General features: G+C 40.6%; 1 protein-coding gene across 1 annotated transcript in view; it reads left to right on the top strand.

The window, feature by feature from the left end:
• Positions 1-15,257, top strand: part of LOC110158052 (metabotropic glutamate receptor 7-like) — an 85,111-nt gene that overhangs the window by 16,887 nt on the left and 52,967 nt on the right. Inside the window, exons 2-4 of the mRNA XM_055165953.1 lie at positions 4,785-4,920; positions 6,587-6,741; positions 14,915-15,052. Of these exons, the coding sequence (XP_055021928.1) occupies positions 4,785-4,920; positions 6,587-6,741; positions 14,915-15,052 (429 nt within the window). The remainder of the gene's footprint in view (positions 1-4,784; positions 4,921-6,586; positions 6,742-14,914; positions 15,053-15,257) is intronic.

Genomic DNA, 15,257 nt, shown 5'->3' with positions numbered 1-15,257 from the left:
ATTTTAATTGGTTTGAGCAGATCTTAGCTACAGCATTAATGCAGGTCTATGGGACAGTGTAGTGCAGTATAAGCACCTCAACTTTGTACAGTAGGCCTATGTCTGTACATAGGCCTCATCCAGACTGCTTGAAAGGCTCTTATACTTGTAATAGCTGCACTGAAGGGAAACAATGCATTTTATGGGAGAATTTATTTGACTCTCAACTCCTTAATGAGCTGCAAAAAGCTAATTATTTAGTGTAACATAATGCCGCAAACACCATTAACGATTAACGATTTAAGACTTAACACATACGTTTCAGACTAAAGGCTGCCACACACTGCAGGATTTTTCAGTCTTAAACGATTTTTAAACATGCAACAAAACGTGCACACCACAAACACAAGGAGAATCTTATGAGATTTAAAATCTCCAATTGCAAAGACTGCAGCAGGATATGTCTGCGGACTACAGGATATAAAGCTGTGAGTGCACCTCACGTCTCCTCTTTCCTGTCTAGATTAAAACGACTCAATTTGAGACTTAAGAGTTCAAAGATCAGAGCTCTACACTTCTGGTTTAGATACAAGTCAAAACTGTGTTATTATTATTTGTGAAATGTGGTGCAATACTTAATATACATGATATTTAATGCACAGAAGGCTCCCGATGAAGTGCACAGGAAGTAGAGTGACTATTGCTAATCAGAAGATTTATCTCGAGCACCGTGCACTGTGTGGATGTAAACAGACACACGTGAGAAACTTCTCTTGACTTTTTACTTTCAAAGAACGCTTCAAACTGGATTAGTAGCGTGGTTCTGTGGACTAGGTGTCATTATTTGCAGAGGACAAATTCTCTGGACAATATGGATGAGATGCTGCAGTTTAACTTTAAAACTTTCAGAGAGGTGAGTGATAAAGTCGCCTCATTATTTTTGCTATTTCCTGAGTTTGTATCTTGCTCCTCTGTGTCCGTCACTCCTCTGCCCCAGTGCTCTGTTTTATTGGCTGTTGCTGTAGCATAGCTGATATTTGGTGGTTACAATCTGACAGAGCAGCTCAGAGTCACAGTGACACCACACACGAGGAGCGCAGCAGCTTCAAAATCACACACGAAGCCATAAAGTCCCCGAACTCGGGGAGAAGCAAATCACAAGCAAATTCTTCTGTGTTGTGTGGCGGCCTTAAGATTGTCTACATGGAATACACATTTTGACATACTTTAGTTCTTGTTTAAACATATATATTCTATTGTCTGGAAGAGGGGTTGGCAACCTTAAATGCTCAAAGAGCCATTTGGAGCATCTCTCACAGAAAACACCTGGAGCCACAAAACCCCTTTGACATCTAAAATGAGGAGAACACTGCATATCATTTTTTTACCTGTATGCTCTGTATAAAGGACTAAAGTGTGTTGCATTTAAGAAATCAATAAAATTCTACAGAGAATATAAATCCATTCATGTATATGGTCTATGTGTATGATCTGCAGACGTATAATCTTCCTCTCTCACAGAAAGAACACACATACTCTACTGATTCCTGTCCTCTAGTCTGACAGAAGCTGACCACATCAGGGAGACACAGAGCACTAACAGCAAATTAACCATGTGGTTTTAAGTTTTGTTTCTGTAAAACATAAACAAATGTGTGTAAAGCTGCTTTAAACACACTCAGTGTCTATTTGAGTCCTCCTCGTAGGAAATAAAAATCCAAACTTAAATTTTCCACTCACAGCAAACCAAACCTGCCGTTTGCTTCTGTGTTCCATCGTCACTTTATTGCATGTAGTTCCACGTGTACCAGCCTCACCAGCCGTGATAGAAAATGAATCTGTCCACATAGCATTAAACATTCTGTTTTCTTCAGAAACTTTTCTTTTCTTCTTTTTTCTTTTACCTACCGGGGTCAAAAAGCTCAATAAATCATGCTGCTGATCTAGGACCTGGTAAATCTGGTCTGCCAGATCTGTGCCTGGTGTCGCACATCGGCGGCTTTGACGCATATTTTGAGCAACAAAAATATTTTGAACATTTTATTTTAGTGTTACAGGATTACCATTATCTACAAATTTAGAATTACATTTAAAAACAAACAAAATAAAAATACATTGTAATTAAATATTCATTATTTATTTTCCAAAGTCACAGCAACCCACAACAGAAGGATGAAAGAGCCGCAGGTTGCCGACCCCTGGTCTGGAAGGATTAAAATAACATTTGATTGATAACATTTGCTTTATTTGTCACATATTATTTTATTTGTTTTAGAGTTACGCGATATCTGTTTTTTGATATCATCATACCGCTCCCTAACTATACCGCGGTAGATGGTGTTATCACCTGTCCATCTAATTAAGACATATCTGTCTTAATTTTATTTTTTCCTTAAATAGCACATATACGGTGTGTAAAATAGATCAAATAACACACATTTTTAAAGAAACAGTGTGAATTTAACTGATTTGAATGCAAAATTATTAATTAATAATTAATTAATTGCGTTAATTATGTATTTTGCCTCACGTCTCTCCTCTCCGCTCTCATGCACCTGTCTGCTCCTGCCCATTGACAACTTGACTTTTTTTCTTTTTTACCATTTGAAACTCCAAATCATAAGTAAATGTGTGAAATAGTGACAGCAAATAAGGTTGGAGGTTTGATTATGAAACGTAATGCATAAATACACATTGAGGAAGCGACAATTTCTTTCCTCTTTCTCGTGACGCAGGAAACACTGCGTGCGTCGTGACCACATGAACAAAGCATAAACAGACAGCCAAGCTAACACTATACAACTGCTGTACAACTGTACAACTAGCTGCTCTTGATTATGAATGCACAAGAAGATGGCTCAAACTGATATTACCGGGGCTGATGGCTTCGCGTTTAAGACATCAAATACACTATTTTAAGCCCTGCCTCTTTTTGTGCTAGATGCGCAGGACGGACATGCATTTTTCAGTCACAAGCCAAAGAAATTGTGCATCTACTGAAACAATTTAAATGACTTTCATCTGTGCAACTAAGAACCCTGATGCAAATTCATACATTTAAGAACTAAACCAAAGACCAAACCACACACAAATTTAAACAGAACACCTATTAACATTGGTTCCTGTTATTCTTTCAGTCCAGTGCATTAGGCCAGTGCACCTATAGAAAAACTGTCAACACGCACTGTGCATATGTGAGGACAAGTTGCTAAATAAATACTGTACACTGAGTTGTACACTGTTCTGCCATATTGGTCTATTTAAGCAAGGAAGCAGAAAATACATTATATTAAATCTAATATGCCAAGAGACTGCTGAGAATAATATATTAGGGTTACAGTAGAATACTAAAGAAAAGTAAGAAAAGTATTGAGCATTTTTCTTTAAATCAAAATAAAAATTGAAACTGGATTATCATCACAACGCACAACACTATGAGCTGTAGTGCACCCTGGAAGATATCACTACACTGTTGAGTTGCTACAAAAAACAATACATTGCTACAAGCTAATTTGTTGAATATTGTACCCAAACCCCAAGCAGATGCTTAGTAAGACAGAAACGCAATCAGACATCTTCATCCCATTCAGATTCATTAGCGATGACCTGCTGCACAGTGATTTATTGCCAGCATTAATATCCTCATTGTTGTTTTATTCCAGCCCGCTATCTGATTGGTACGACTTCCAATAGAGATGTATGATAATGACTTAAAATGGAAAGTCAATGGCGTCTGCTGGATTCACTCAGATCCATAATGCAAAATGTGTAGCTTTATGTCATCCCGGCTGGTGTGGATTATTGGATTTGCTCCAGCAGATTTGCCTATAACGCTCTCTATGAGGAAGAGCCTCAGTGGGAGAGCACAGTTTGAGTGTGACAATGCATACTGTAGGGAAAAATATGACTAGCATTTTTGGAATTTGCCCCTAACGTTGTATTGTGCAGTGCAAAAGTGTGACTAAAATTGCATGTTCAAACAAAACACAGTCTTCTTGCTCTTTTAAGTGAGAATCTTGTCTTCTGTCTCGTCTCTCAAAGTCCCCACAGGCAGTGTTCAGAGTCTGGAACATTTCTATGTAAAGTTGTCTTTTTATAGATCTCCGACTTAATATGGAAAGTCATGTAATATATTTTTACATACGCACGCCTTGCAAATGAGACCCCAGCTGAATCCATAACTTATGGCATCACCTTCCTATCTTCATGAAGATAGATAAGTTTAATGCCTTATTATGAGAAAATTATCGGCAAAGCAGTAACTAAACCACCACTAGAGAAGTTACATAATGTAGAGCTTGTTACAACCACCTGGAACTGGATAAATGTAAAGTAGAGCTGTTTAATGTTATACAGTGGAACATTTCAGGCAGAGCAATGGCATCTCCATAGAGGCATGCAAATGCCAGACCCCTAACCAAAAAGTTCCATAGTGTATCTTTAAGAAAAGGACATTGACAGAAAGATTAACATATTTTAATATCAACAATTACAAATACTAAAATTAAATTGGAGAAAAAAATTGTAGACAAAGTAGCTCTAGCTCAGGGGTAACCTTTTTCACATTGCGCACTGTCTAATCTGCAAAAGCTAATATTTTGCTTCTGTAGATTAGACCAAAGTATAAATTTCATCCATAAATGTACAGAATTTGTCATCACACACAAAAACAAGATCTGCATCAAAACAAATATTCATCATAGATTTTTCCTTTCCTAATTTTTTCCACCTTGACGAATATCTCATTGAATATTGGTGCATTTCATCATTACCTTATCTCTTTTTCCTTCTGTCCCATTCTTCAGGTGGGATCTGCATCGCCCAGTCACTGAAAATCCCCCACAACCCAAAGCTGGAGGATTACGACAAAGGCGTCCAACAGTTACTGGAGTCTCAGCACGCAAGAGCCGTCATCATCTTTGCCAGTGAGGAGGACATACGGTAAATATAAGAGCCTGATGTGAGAACTATAGGATGTGTCCGTGCATTTCACCTACTAAGCTCCTGGAGATAAGCTGGAGGAAAGATGAAAATGTTCTGTGCCTGTGTCATCCCAACTGTAAATGGTAGATTACCAATTTTGTTACGTTTTTTTTTTTTTTTTTTAGAACAAAACCGTAACAAAATTGGTAATCTACCAAGTTGTGTTAGTAATTAATTCAAATTACATTTTTTTTACAGTGATACAATCCATAATTAATTGTTTTAATATTTGTTATTTCACAATTAATGATGCCAATGTGAGGTAGGGATGATAATCTATTTAATTTTTTTTAAATATAATATCTTTGTGCCTCCATTTACAGTTTACTAAACTGTTAAAAATTCTCAAATTAAGTGTTGTTGTGAATTTTGTGTTTGTCAAACTCTGAATAGAATTTGAGTTAGAATTTGGAAATTGACCAGGTCATATTCCACTTGGAACAGAACTAAATATTTATTCTCATTTCACCTAAAATAAGAAAGCTCCACTCAAACCAAGTCCAAATGTTAATTCAAACTATTTTAATTTATTGAAGATTGTTGTTTTCCAGTGTGTATGGACATAACTAACCTGCCAGTCATCACGTTCCAAATAGGAAGTGGGGGAGCGTCCGACTCGACTCTGTTTCCAATTGGCCTCTCACTCTGTAACTGATGCCGTGATCCTTGTCATTTTGGTCTTAAAATATTTGTATTAACATGCTCTACATGATCCTGTTTTGTTTTTTTATTCGCTATTTTCTCTGTAAAAAAATTCATATTCCTAATGTGGTCCTGGCTCCAAATTCGCTTCTATAACAGCTAGCATCATGAGCTACATTTGACTGGAGCTGACCGCTATGGGTGATGTTACACTCCCTTAGTCCACTTCTTTATACAGTATATGGTACTGCATCTCACAGTATGGCCTACTCTGCATGTTTAGTTTAAATTAACATTTGGACTTGGTTATTTTAGGTGCGATGAGAATAAATATTTTTGTTTTGTTCCAGGTGGAATATGACCTGATCAATTTGCAATTTCTAATTCAAATTCTACTCAAAGTTTAACAAACACACGTAATTCCAAAAATGTTCACAAGTTTGTAAACTGTAAATGGAGGCACAAAAATATTATGTTAAAAACAAAAAAAGATGATCATAAAGGTTAGATATTTGACCTACATGACATTGGTTAAAATGGTAATTGCTACCATTGTGAGCTTCATTTGACTGGAGTTGCACTCTATAGATGAGTTCACATTCCCTTAGGCCACTTCTTTATACAGTCTGTGGTTCTGAGTCTCACAGTATGACTTGCTCCGCAAACTTAGTTCTACAGTAAATGTTAATCAAAATTATATTATGGGAAATGCACACACAAGTCCCCAAGAGTTATAAAATCACAAATTGCTGATATTGAATTAGCTACACCCCAATTCAATTTATGTAACTAAGTGGTTATTTTGAAGAAATTTGTTCAGTGTCCATACCTTTACAACAATCCTAAACTCTGGTTAGATATGCTAATAGAAAATCTAGTCTAAGATCTCATTTTCCAACTGGCGTCTCACATATTACCTCCACGGTTAATCTTTTAGTCCCCCATCTTGTCTCCTAACCTAAACCTGATCTCTATGTTCTAGAGGGATTCTCAACGCGACCAAGCGGGCCAATCAGGTGGGACACTTCCTGTGGATTGGCTCTGACAGCTGGGGAGCTAAGAGCAGCCCTATCCACCAACTCGAAGAGGTCGCTACGGGAGCCATCACTATCTTACCCAAACGCTCTTCCATTAGAGGTATATTCACAGCACCGCAGAGCTTTTTACACAGAGAAGACTCCAGGAGAATCTTGTAATAGCCCCCAAAACACAATTTACTGAAATCTGTTCTTGTCAGTGCATTGCCAACCTGTTTGTTTCTTTTAATGAATGACAAACTCCTTAAAAAGTCACTGAGGTGTAGAGAAAAACGTCTTACTTACAAATGTTTTCCACGCTTGATTACATACAAACTACAAAGGCTTGTATTGTATTGTATTCACTAATGAGTGGGTTCAGTGCAGAGGACAGGTTTTTAAAAGACTATAAACAAACAAGAAAAACACAACTACACAACTGGAATACTGGAATATCTAAACTAGAAGCAATTAGCGCTTCATCTCTACTTGATATTTTAAACAGCATTGTCACGGTAAATATACAGTATATGAAGTATAACATGTGTATATATATATATATATATATATATATATATATATATATATATATATATATATATATATATATATATATATATATATATATATATATATATATATATTCCTGTTCGAAAATGTAGTGGAGTAGAAGTACGGACAACTGCTCTCAGATGTCGTAAAGTAAAAGTATCCACTTAAATATCGGCTTACTATCCATCCATCCATTTTCTTCCGCTTATCCGGGGCGGGTCGCAGGGGCAGCAGTCTAAGCAGGGACTCCCAGACTTCCTTCACCCCAGACACATCCTCCAGCTCCTCCAGGGGAACCCCGAGGCGTTCCCAGGCCAGCCGAGAGACATAGTCCCTCCAGCGTGTCCCGTGGTCTTCCCCGGGGTCTCCTCCCGGTGGGACATGCCTGGAACCCCTCCCGAGGGAGGCGCCCAGGAGGCATCCGGAACAGATGCCCGAGAAACCTCAGCTGGCTCCTCTCGACATGGAGGAGCAGCGGCTCTACTCCGAGCTCCTTCCGTGTGACTGAGCTCCTCACCCTATCTCTAAGGGAGCGCCCACTTGAGGCAAAGACTCCCCACTCACCCGGAGAGGGCAAGCCACCTTTTTCCGGTCGAGAACCATGGCCTCGGACTTGGAAGAGCTGATCTTCATCCCAGCAGCTTCACACTCGGCTGCAAACCGCCCCAGTGCACATTGTAGGTCCTGGTTCGATGGAGCCAACAAGACAACATCATCTGCGAACAACAGAGATGAGATCCTGTGGTCCCCAAACCGGACCCCCTCCGGCCCCTGACTGCGCCTAGAAATTCTGTCCATAAATACAATGAACAGAACCAGTGAGAAAGGGCAGCCCTGGCGGAGTCCAACATGCACCGGGAACAGGTCTGACTTACTGCCGGCAATGCGAACACAGCTCCTGCTCTGGTCATACAGGAACCGGACAGCTCTTAGCAAAGGACCCCGAACCCCATACTCCCAGAGCACCCCCCACAGGACACCACGAGGGACATGGTCGAATGCCTTCTCCAAGTCCACAAAGCACATGTGGACTGGTTGGGCAAACTCCCATGAACCCTCGAGCACCCTATGGAGAGTGTAGAGATGGTCCAGTATTCCACGGCCAGGATGAAAACCACATTGCTCCTCCTGAATCCGAGGTTCAACTATCGGCCAGATTCTCCTCTCCAGTACCCTGGCATAGACCTTACCAGAAAGGCTGAGGAGTGTGATTCCCCTGTAGTTGGAACACACCCTCCGGTCCCCCTTCTTATACAGAGGGACCACCACCCCGGTTTGCCAGTCCAAGGGTACTGTCCCCGACCTCCACGCGATGTTGAAGAGGCGTGTCAGCCAAGACAGCCCTTCAACATTCAGAGACTTCAGGTACTCAGGACGGATCTCATCCAACCCCGGAGCCTTGCCACCAAGGAGCTTGCCAACCACCTCAGTGACTTCAGCCAGGGTGATCGACAAGTCCGCCTCCGAGTCCCCAGCCTCGACTTCCTCCTCGGAAGACGTGACGGTGGGATTGAGGAGATCCTCAAAGTATTCCTTTGGTCAACAGCTCTCCTCCTGCACTGTAAACAGTGATGGTGAAGGACTTCTTCCCCCTCCTGAGGCGCCGGACAGTTTGCCAGAATCTCTTTGAGGCCGTCCGATAGTTCTCCTCCATGGCCTCCCCGAACTCCTCCCAGCTCTGAGTTTTTGCCTCCGCAACCACACGAGCTGCAGCACGCTTGGCCCGCCGGTACCCATCAGCTGCCTCAGGAGTCCCACGAGCCAACAAGACCCGATAGGACTCCTTCAGCTTGACGGCAACCCTTACTTCCGGTGTCCACCACCGGGTTCGTGGATTGCCGCCGCGACAGGCACCACAGACCTTACGCCCACAGCTACGAGCGGCCGCATTGACAATAGGGGCCAAGAATGAAGCCCACTCGGACTCCATATCTCCAGCCTCCCCCAGAATCCAGGAGAAGTCCTCCCGGAGGTGCGAGTTGAAAGTCCCTCTGACAGAGGGCTCCGCCAGACGTTCCCAACAGACCCTCACTACACGCTTGGGCCTGCCAGGTCTTTCCGGCTTCCTCCTCCGCCAGCAAACCCAACTCACAACCAGGTGGTGATCAGTTGATAGCTCAGCCCCTCTCTTCACCCGAGTGTCCAAGACACGCGGCCGGAGGTCAGATGACACGACTACAAAGTTGATCATCAACCTCCGGCCTAGGGTGTCCTGGTGCCACATACACTTATGGACCCCCTTGTGCTCGAACATGGTGTTCGTTATGGACAAACTGTGACTAGCACAGAAGTCCAATAACAAAACACCGCTCGGGTTCAGATCAGGGAGGCTGTTCCTCCCAATCACCCCTCTCCAAGTGTCACCATTGTTGCCCACGTGGGCGTTGAAGTTCCCCAGTAGAACAACGGAGTCCCCGGTCGGTGCACTGTCTAGTACCCCTCCCAGGGACTCCAAGAAGGCCGGGTACTCAGCACTGCTGTTCGGCCCGTAGGCCGACACCACAGTGAGAGACCTGTCCCCGACCCGAAGGTGCAGGGACGCGACCCTCTCGTTCACCGGGGTAAACTCCAACACACAGCAGCTGAGCTGTGGGGCAATGAGCAGGCCCACACCAGCCCGCCGCCGCTCCCTGCGGCCAACGCCAGAGAAATGGAGAGTCCAGCCCCTTTCAAGGAGTTGGGTTCCAGAGCCCAAAATGTGCGTGGAGGTGAGGCCGACTATATCTAGTCGGTAATGCTCAACCTCCCGCACAAGCTCAGGCTCCTTCCCCCCCAGGGAGGTGACATTCCATGTCCCCAGAGCTAGTCTCCATGTCCAGAGATCCGGTCGCCGAGGCCCCGCCTTCGACTGCCCAGATCTCTTTGCACAGGCCCCATATGGCTCCTCTCGCGGGTGGTGGGCCCACGGAAGGGCGGCCCCACGTCGCTCGTTCGGGCAGTGCCCGGCCGGGGCCCGTGGGGGAAGGCCCGGCCACCAGACGCTCCCCTTCGAGCACCCACCCCATGCCTGGCTCCAGGGTGGGGCCCCGGTGACGCCATTCCGGGCGACGTAACTGGCCTCTGATTAGAACTCATCATGTGGGGCTTCTGAACCGTTCTTCGTCTGACTCGTCCCCCCGGACCTGTTTGCCTTGGGTGACCCTACCAGGAGCATGAAGCCCCCGACAAAATTGCTCCCAGGATCATTTGGGCACTCAAACCCCTCCACCACGATAAGGTGACGGTTCAAGGAGGGCTTACTATGTTTACTTCATTACCTTCCACCACTGGTCAAATTTAGTTGCTACATTTGAAATCCTGGATGCCTAGTTTGCAAGAGAAGCTGACAACCGGTGAATTTATGCCAAAGACTGCTCTTCCTTCACCCTTTGCCCTGTGAGCCTGGTCGCTTGCACCTCATCTATTTCTACTCGAGTTAGCAATTTCCTGCATTTCTCAAAACGACTTTTCATCGATCCTGAGAGAACAAGCCTGACCTTGTCTCTGCTTTTGGCCGTGAATTGTACCCGACTTAAGTGACTCTGGACAAATTGGCTACATGTGATTCTTACAGGAAAAGTGCTCTGGTTCAAACTGAAACAAGCTGCTGATATAGACTTTAAATATGTGTTTCTGATTCTTGACAATGGCACTTTTGGGGTTAGTTCAAGTCAGATTTCTTATAATTATAGTAGCACATAGGACATCTGTAAGGGCTATCTCAAATCCCTTTTATTGAAAATGTGGAAACTGCAAAGGACAAGCTCAAGGGAAAGCTTTCACTGGATATGTTGGATTCATGTTTGTTATTATTGTGAATTTATCTAATACAACTTGTAGTTTGATTTGATGTGCTTTTCCTTTGGGCCACTATTACACCAGGTGTCAAGAGCAGATAGTACATTTAGATCTAGATATATATATATATATATATATATATATATATATATATATATATATATATATATATATATATATATATATATATATATATATATATATATATATATATATATATATATCACCATTACTTTTCATTTATAAATTTAATCCTATGAAGCTCACATACTAATAGAATGAATTTTGTGTTCATAAAATCTTTTCATGTAATAAATTTTAATTTCTGTTACTCCAATAATGACATATGAGAAAAGCTCTTAGGGTCAAAAGGCTATCAAATTACAAAGCGTTTTTAACGCTTTTTAACGAAGTGAATGCGTATATCATTCATTCATTCATTCATTCATTTTTCAAAATAAAACCAATTCCTTTCTTCAGTTTTCGAGTTTGTGTTGTGTTGTGGACTGCTTCAAGTTCTGTTTTCACATTATTTTTTGGGGAAGTAGAATTGAGGTACAGGACCTTTAAGGATTTTATTGTTGCTTGGTCAATAATAGTGAATAATGGATACTGGGGCATCCCTAATTCCACACCACCTTCCTGCTGTATTGAAAAGAATCTCCTTTTTTACAAAACCCTGAGCTACTGTATGCCTTTAAGACTTGTAGAATAAGCATTGATTTTCCTTGTCACACATTCCTGCATGAACGGCTGCTTTAAATTTGTGCTCAGGAGTTAAATAGCCTCCGATTTGGTGGGTCAAACAAAAGCGGCGCCTCAAATTAGTCAAACGTACTGCCACATTGGACACAGCATGTTCTAATTCCCAGTGAGCATAGTCCATTTTAGATTCCGTTCACTGCAGCTTAATAAGCACTTATCATTACAATATTATAATAGCAGAAACTTTGGAGTTTTATAAAGCTCATTAATTAGGGGAGGTCTGTCCAGGACAATGCAGATAAATGGAGGCACAGAGTATAATCCTCCATAAATCACCGATGGACTTTTTAAAGGGAAATCTGCTGAGTCATTGAGTTTGGATTAGTGAACACCTTATAGCTCCACTGTGAAAACTCTCAAACGGTGAAGTCATTCATCTGAATAAAGGGTTGGGGGACTGATCTTTCTTGATGCATACCGGTGTGTCCTTAGGCAAGACATTTTAACTACATTGTCTATATAAATGTATGAATAAAATTTAAATATTAATGTGGTTGCGTGTAGTTGGAAAGGATGTAGACACCAAATTGCTGCCATTTCTTTGATAGACTACCTCAAGGCCATTGATGGGAAGAATACTTTGAATGTATTCATGTATTTGTAAATGTATTTAGTCACAGAATACTGAATACCCAAATTAAAATGTTTTGTGCAATGTATTCCAATACATGGTCCACTCAGAGTACTGTATTTTGAATATTTTGAATATGCCTAGTTAGATTATATTATAGTGAAATGCAATTACAATTCACTTTATTTTTGTTGTATTGTTTGTTGTCATTAATTTAATTTATAGAGAATTAGAGAAAGAAAGAGGAAAGAGCTGTGTTTTGAATTTTTCTTAATAAAAATGCACAACCAAAATTGCATGATTAAGTACTGCTAATAAATTCCTTTGATTTTAGGAAAGTAACTGTATTCTGAAAACCACACAATGAAACAGTAACTCAACAATACAACAGAATACAGGTACTCAGAATTAGTATTCAGTATATGTATTTTTGGTACATGTATTCGGTTACTTCTCAGCACTGCTCAAGGCAACAGAGGTGTGTAAAGCGTAACCCCCAAGTGTCAACAACACAGAGCTATAAACTATAAACTATAAGGAAGCAAAGGAACCATATTTTCTCCCAGTTTCCATATAAAACTTAAACTGACTCTTTGACTATAAATCTCACTATGTTCCTGTTGCTTTTCCTGACCCACATTACAGACTAAACAAAGCAGAAATTGTGCATACAGGCATTTTTCCAGCCTCCATTGTTTCCGCAGTTCATCTCTCCTCCAGCTAATTCATCATACCTAAATCATGTAAGGATCGCATGCAGCTCACTCCATCGATATCTGCAGTAATAGGTTTTATGAACATGTACACCTGCAGGATCTGACCGCCCCGGGCTGCAGTCTGTGTGGCGCCACTTACACTCCCTGCCTTATTTATCAGGCTTTCTACTTTTTAATTAATGCCATTTCCTAGATGAAAGAAGTGATTATGGCTCTATGGGGCTGGGGAGGAAGAGGAACCACTACCACAATGAAATTTTGATGAAGCAGGCCTAAAAGGATTTGCTAACCTTGCACACGCTACATGTTTTGTCTCTTTCCTGTCGGTTCGAATCGTTCTTTGCAGTCATGTTAACTTTATGTGGTTAATCCATAATTGTATCTATAATTAAGTAAGAATTTTTTAAAATAATGATCATGTGTAGGACTATCACAATAATATTAAAACTAATTCATGCTACTGGCACTAAAATCCAAGGGCAGATTTAAACCACAAAAAATATTCTAAATGTATAATATTGTTAAATCATGAGCTGCAATAAATAAATAAATAGCAGAATGAAACACATTAGTATTTAGTTTGTGTCTGTAATGAGTCATAGAAGTTATTAATTCAAACTTTTACTGTTTATATCTTATCTTACTGCCAAAAAATAATCATCACTTTCCCATATTGTTACAGCTGTCATATATTCATAATAATTATTGAGTAAGAACTAACTGTGGGACTAAGTAAATTTAATTAATTCATAATTAAGTAACCCTAAAAGTAAAGAACTTTTTTATCTTTCTTACTTTATTTTTACATAATCATTTATCATATGTTCATAGAGCTGGCCACAAACTAGTCTAGAAGAATGATAATGTACGGTAACGGTAACTACGGTAGTGAAATGAGATTAAAGGTCCTACGTATATTACCCAAAATGGATTCTTGTCAGCTTTAAGCCATGTTATGATGTTGTTACCTCTTCAGAAACGAAATGAAATCTGTTCCATGCCATGAAGCGGTAGTTTTTAAGCTAAGCTTTTACCATTTGTTCAATAGAGATGGGCAATTCCAAGACTGAAATTATCCAAATGATTCTACTGGAGGTGTGTGGAGTTTAAAAACACAGTATGCGTATTATTGAACAATTCCAAAGTCATGACGTTTATTCTCAAAATAATTGTTACACACACATTTTATATTGTGCCATAGTCTATTACCATATTTTTCGGACTACAAGATGCAATATAAATAATTTTGAATTCTCTCGTCTATTTTCATACATAAGGCGCATTAAGCAAAACAAATGGATTATACTTGAGACTTAGGCCAGGCATCAACGATCCACTGGCAGATCATGGCGTAATTCGCCCAGCGTTGCCTCCCTGTCTTGGGGATGTGGGTGGATCATTTAAGTTTGTTTTTTTTATTTCCTACAAGGAGGACTCAAATATACATTGAGTAATAATGTGTTTAATGCAGCTTTGTGCATATTTCTTTACGTTTTACAGAAACAAAACTTAAAACCACATGGCTCATTTGCATAAACTATAAACTCTGAAAAAATGGCTCACTCCTTGTATCCTGATACAGTCAGCTTCTGTCAGACTAAAGGAAATGACTCACTTACTCCGCAAGCCTCTTGCCTACTTTAGCCGTAATGCTCCGACAATCCATCAAGCGGTGTGGCTTTGTAGCTTACCAGAGTTTCACTAAAACATTTTAACAGATTTTTGAGCTCTGTGTACCACATACAATCAGTTCAGATCAGTAAGCACAACCAGAATTAATACATAATGTGCACTAGATTATAAGGCACACTGTCCATTTTTGAGAATTTAAAGGATTTTAAGTACGCCTTATAGTCCAAAAACTGCTCTATATTTTTATTACCTTATTTTTGATAATATTATCTTTTCTCCAGGTTTTGACGAATACTTCACTGGCCTGACCCTTGAGAACAACAGAAGAAACGTTTGGTTCGCAGAGTTTTGGGAGGAAAACTTCAACTGTCGACTCCTAAGTGCTTCAAAGAAAGAGGATACGAGTCGGAAATGCACTGGTAATTATTTAAACATCTCTAGCAGCAATCTCTAACACATGTAGCAGCTTTCTCAGTCTCTTATTTGTGAGTTTTATGTATAGAGACCAAATGTAACCACAGAAGAGACAGAATAGGCTATAGAGTTGTACTAAAACAGGAGTGAATACAAATATAGTGAGCACATTTACATGGTGAAAATCAGATAACTAGAATAATCAGTTAA

The sequence above is a fragment of the Boleophthalmus pectinirostris genome, unplaced genomic scaffold, assembly GCF_026225935.1.
Source record: "Boleophthalmus pectinirostris isolate CB_2022bp ecotype Guang Dong unplaced genomic scaffold, ASM2622593v1 HiC_scaffold_8, whole genome shotgun sequence".
Taxonomy (NCBI): domain Eukaryota; kingdom Metazoa; phylum Chordata; class Actinopteri; order Gobiiformes; family Gobiidae; genus Boleophthalmus; species Boleophthalmus pectinirostris.
The sequence above is the reverse complement of the archived record's forward strand: the minus strand, read 5'-3'. Positions and strand labels throughout refer to the sequence as shown.